The sequence below is a fragment of the Trichosurus vulpecula genome, chromosome 2 (assembly GCF_011100635.1).
Source record: "Trichosurus vulpecula isolate mTriVul1 chromosome 2, mTriVul1.pri, whole genome shotgun sequence".
NCBI classification, from domain to species: Eukaryota; Metazoa; Chordata; class Mammalia; order Diprotodontia; family Phalangeridae; genus Trichosurus; species Trichosurus vulpecula.
This window is the reverse complement of record NC_050574.1, coordinates 62,970,422-62,974,014: the sequence shown is the minus strand read 5'-3', so window position 1 is coordinate 62,974,014 and position 3,593 is coordinate 62,970,422. Positions and strand designations below refer to the sequence as shown.

The 3,593-nt window shown below is 39.4% G+C and overlaps 1 protein-coding gene across 1 annotated transcript; it reads right to left on the bottom strand.

The window, feature by feature from the left end:
- Positions 1–1,971: 1,971 nt before the first annotated feature.
- On the bottom strand, positions 1,972–3,331 carry MED18 (mediator complex subunit 18). The gene is made up of 2 exons (XM_036745555.1): positions 3,226–3,331; positions 1,972–2,787 (listed from the first exon to the last, which is right to left on the bottom strand). The coding sequence occupies exons 1-2, from the start codon at positions 3,296–3,298 to the stop codon at positions 2,234–2,236; spliced, it is 627 nt and encodes a 208-aa protein (XP_036601450.1). The 5' UTR covers positions 3,299–3,331; the 3' UTR covers positions 1,972–2,233.
- Between the last annotated feature and the right edge of the window lie 262 nt (positions 3,332–3,593).

Here is a 3,593-nt window from a genome sequence, read left to right as displayed (position 1 = left end):
AATAACAGGAGATTAGTGACTGGGGGCAGATCAGGAACCAGGGTTTCTCAGAACATCAAAACCTCATGACTCATGGCATTGGAAAGCTAGGGGCCCAAGCTCAAGTTCTGAGCTAGGAAGGCCTGGCACACTACTAGGAATGTTGGCAAACTAAGTGACTTCCCACTTTGGCTTTTTACTGTTCTAACAAGTGTCCCTTGCCTCCACCCTGGTCTGAAATGTGGGCCTGGGTCAAAAGCAGACATGTACTGCCATGAGGCATGGTGGTCTTTCTGGTACGACTTACATTTGATTTGGAAGAAAAAGTAGGATTTAAATTAGGCAAAGAATAGGCATAGATTAAATGAAAAGACACACCATGAGCAAAGGCACAGTGGTGGGAATAACCAAGATATATTTGAATTCTGTAATATTTTATCCAATGGGCAATTCATGCAGTTTCTTTAGAGCAAGAAAGTGATATGATGAAAGGAGTGTTTTAAGATTAATGTCACAATATTTTACGAGTAGGTTAGACTGGGTGGGTAGACAATGAAGGTAGAGAGCTATCCGTTAGGATACTATTCGGTAACAAAAGTGAGATTTAATGAGGGCCTTAACTAAGGTTGTGACAATGGGAATAAAGAGACACAGATTCAAGAAGCATCACGAAGCAAAGAATGGCCAAGACTGGGTGAATGATAGATTGTTCAGGTTTTGAACTGGCTGACTGAGAATTAATGGATTGCTGATAGAAACTGAAAAGTTAGAAGAGTCAGTTTTTCAGAAGGATTAAGAAAATGCTATTAGACATTTTGAGAAGGTAAGCTATTTATCTTTGTAACCATTTTTATCCCAAATCTGAAAAGGTCAATACCAGCAATTCCAGAAATAGGTAAAATTTAAGTTGGTCAGTTTTAGAGGTAGAAGGGAACTAAGATCCTCTAATCCATACTTACATGGTCAATTTAGATATAAGGAATTCTAAGCCCAGAGAACATAAGTGACCTTAAGTCTAAGATCAACTAATTAGTGAACAGGAGAGGTTGGACTATACCCACAGGAACCTTGGAGAAACACAGGAAGATTTTTTAGCAGACTCACACTTATCCACAGCCTGTGTTCTCTCTCATGAGGCTACAGACTGTGTACTAGAAAGAATAAATTTAATTAAAAAACAACAAATCATTCTTGGGTAAAGTTTGTGTAAATTGATGCAGAATGAAGTAATTAGAAGCAAAGAATAAGACATAAAATAAAGGGCACTGTCAATGAAACCATCATTTAAGGAATTATCTAATTACTGGGTAAATAAAAAAAACTAATAATGAATGGGGAAGCACAAATAAGGAAATAAACGTCCTGTCTCTCAGCAGTGAGGCACTGGGCTGTCAGACGCAGTCTTCTAGAGAAGTCATTTTTTGCTTAACTGATTTTCTTGGTTACAAGGGAGATTTGGGAGATGGAGGAGGTGAAAAGAATATCCAGAAGTGACTCTGACTTGAAAATAAGGAGTGTTCATAAAATATTAAAAATAAACATTTTTTACATTAATCACACCATGAGCTTATCCCTGCTTTTTGGCCTCACAGAATGTGTAGATTTCTGCATGTTTCTCTGGTTGGTAACAAACTTGCCAATGGTTAGGGTGGAAACAGAATGGAGAATTACAAACTATGGACCCACTGCTTTACATGTTATTTTACCATATGACATATACTCACTTTCTTTGGTCTTAGATGCTATCACTTGAAGTTTTAATGGGGAAAAACCAGTTAATAGCTTTCCTTTGCTAGCAAAAACTGCTGTTTTTTTTTATCCTCTTTTTTTCTGTACTAACAGAAAAGGGTTATCAGAATGAAATCTGATCAAATTTCACATCAGATCTCATACCATCAAATGGCAATGCTAAATATCTGTCACAAGGGTTTTGTTTTTCTTTTGTATTTCCAGAAGAGGGAGGAAAAAAAAGGTTTGATATCCAAAAAAAAATTTAATATTTAAAAATGACATTGCCAATATAGCCCAACAAATGAGTTAACTGAATGGCACAAATTAACTGGACTTTTCATTACAAAGAGACAGAAGCAAACCATGCTGATATCTCCACAAAAGGAGATTTGAGGTCCAGAGCTCAGGTAAGTTCCTGGAAATCTTATTCGTAAAGTGAAAAAGTCCAACTTTTGTTGCTCAAGGGTATTTATTTAGATATAAAGCAAAAGAACAGACCCCAACGTCAGGCAGTCACTTTCTGTCACATTAGCCTTTTGGGGTCTATCTTCTCCAAGTGAACCAAAGGCTTTAGTTGTTCAGCAAAATTTCTCATGTCATCAGAGACCATGTCCTGTCCTGCTGGTGCCACAACACTTAACTCCACAAGATAGGAGAGGGACAGGGCCTCAGTGCTATCTGTGTTTCCTGGAATCAGGATTCGGAAAATCTTGTATACCATGATTTTCATGATACCTTTTCGAAACAAGTGGCCCTTGGCAACAAACTCATGGTCCATTCGGAAGCCCATCTCCATCAAGAAATCAGTCAGGTTCTCTGATGTGGCAATGTCTACACAGTTACGTACTAGGGCATGGCGGTTCTTGTCCCCCATCTCAGGTTGTCCCAGGTAGCGCAGATGCCAGGGTGCCCCAGTCTTGTCCATTGATCTTCGAGCCCTTAAAACAAAAGGGCTAGCTTGTTGCCCCTTTAAGAGGAACACCATTTCATGGTCGAGAAAAGTCTCAGGTTCCATGTTGTCACACAGACCCCGAAGTCGGTGAACGAGGCTCTCCAGACTGTGATCCAAAACACTTCCTAAGCAGAAGGAAAACATCACAGAACCTCACTTTTCACTTTAGTCAGAAAACAAAAGACCGAAGGGGAGTGTCGGAGGATCAGAATTCCCAGGAAGCTCCATTAAGCCCTGAACATCATTCTAGCTTTCTACATTTCAGATAACCATCTATAAAACAGAAAGACAACTTGCTCTTAGGAACCACCTTACTCTAATCACCCCTTTTTACTCAGGAGGTCATTGAGCCCCAGAGGCTACTCAATCTTTCTGAGTCTGAGTTTCCTCATCTGGAGGTCACAACCACTTAGTGGCAAAACTTGATCCAGAATCTAAGCTTCCCATTACCCACTCTAGAACCATACACACCATAGCTGCCTTATCTCCTGGCAAAAATGTTTATCATAATTGATTAAAAGAGGACAAAGTGGGTGATATAAACAATTTGTAGGCTAACTTACCTTGCAATAAGTACTCCATCATATTAATAGTGCCACCTGTTACTGGCATCATGGTGACTGGAGGTGCCTCCATATTGTTGGCTTTCCTGGGTGAGAAGAAACAAAAGGAAATCTTATTCAAAAGGGATGATCGAGGGATTACAGGGTACACCTACCAGAGATCACCTGTCAGGGGGTTGCTCTGGATGGGACCACCAAATAGTAGGTAAGGGCTCTTATGACCATGGGATCACTGGATTATAGAAGTGATAGGACCTTACAGATCACCTTGCCCAACAGGCTGGTTTTATTTTTTTTAATTTTAAAGTAAAAACATTGAAATAAAATTGAAGCACAATAAAACCATAAACTTTACTTTGAGGGAAAAA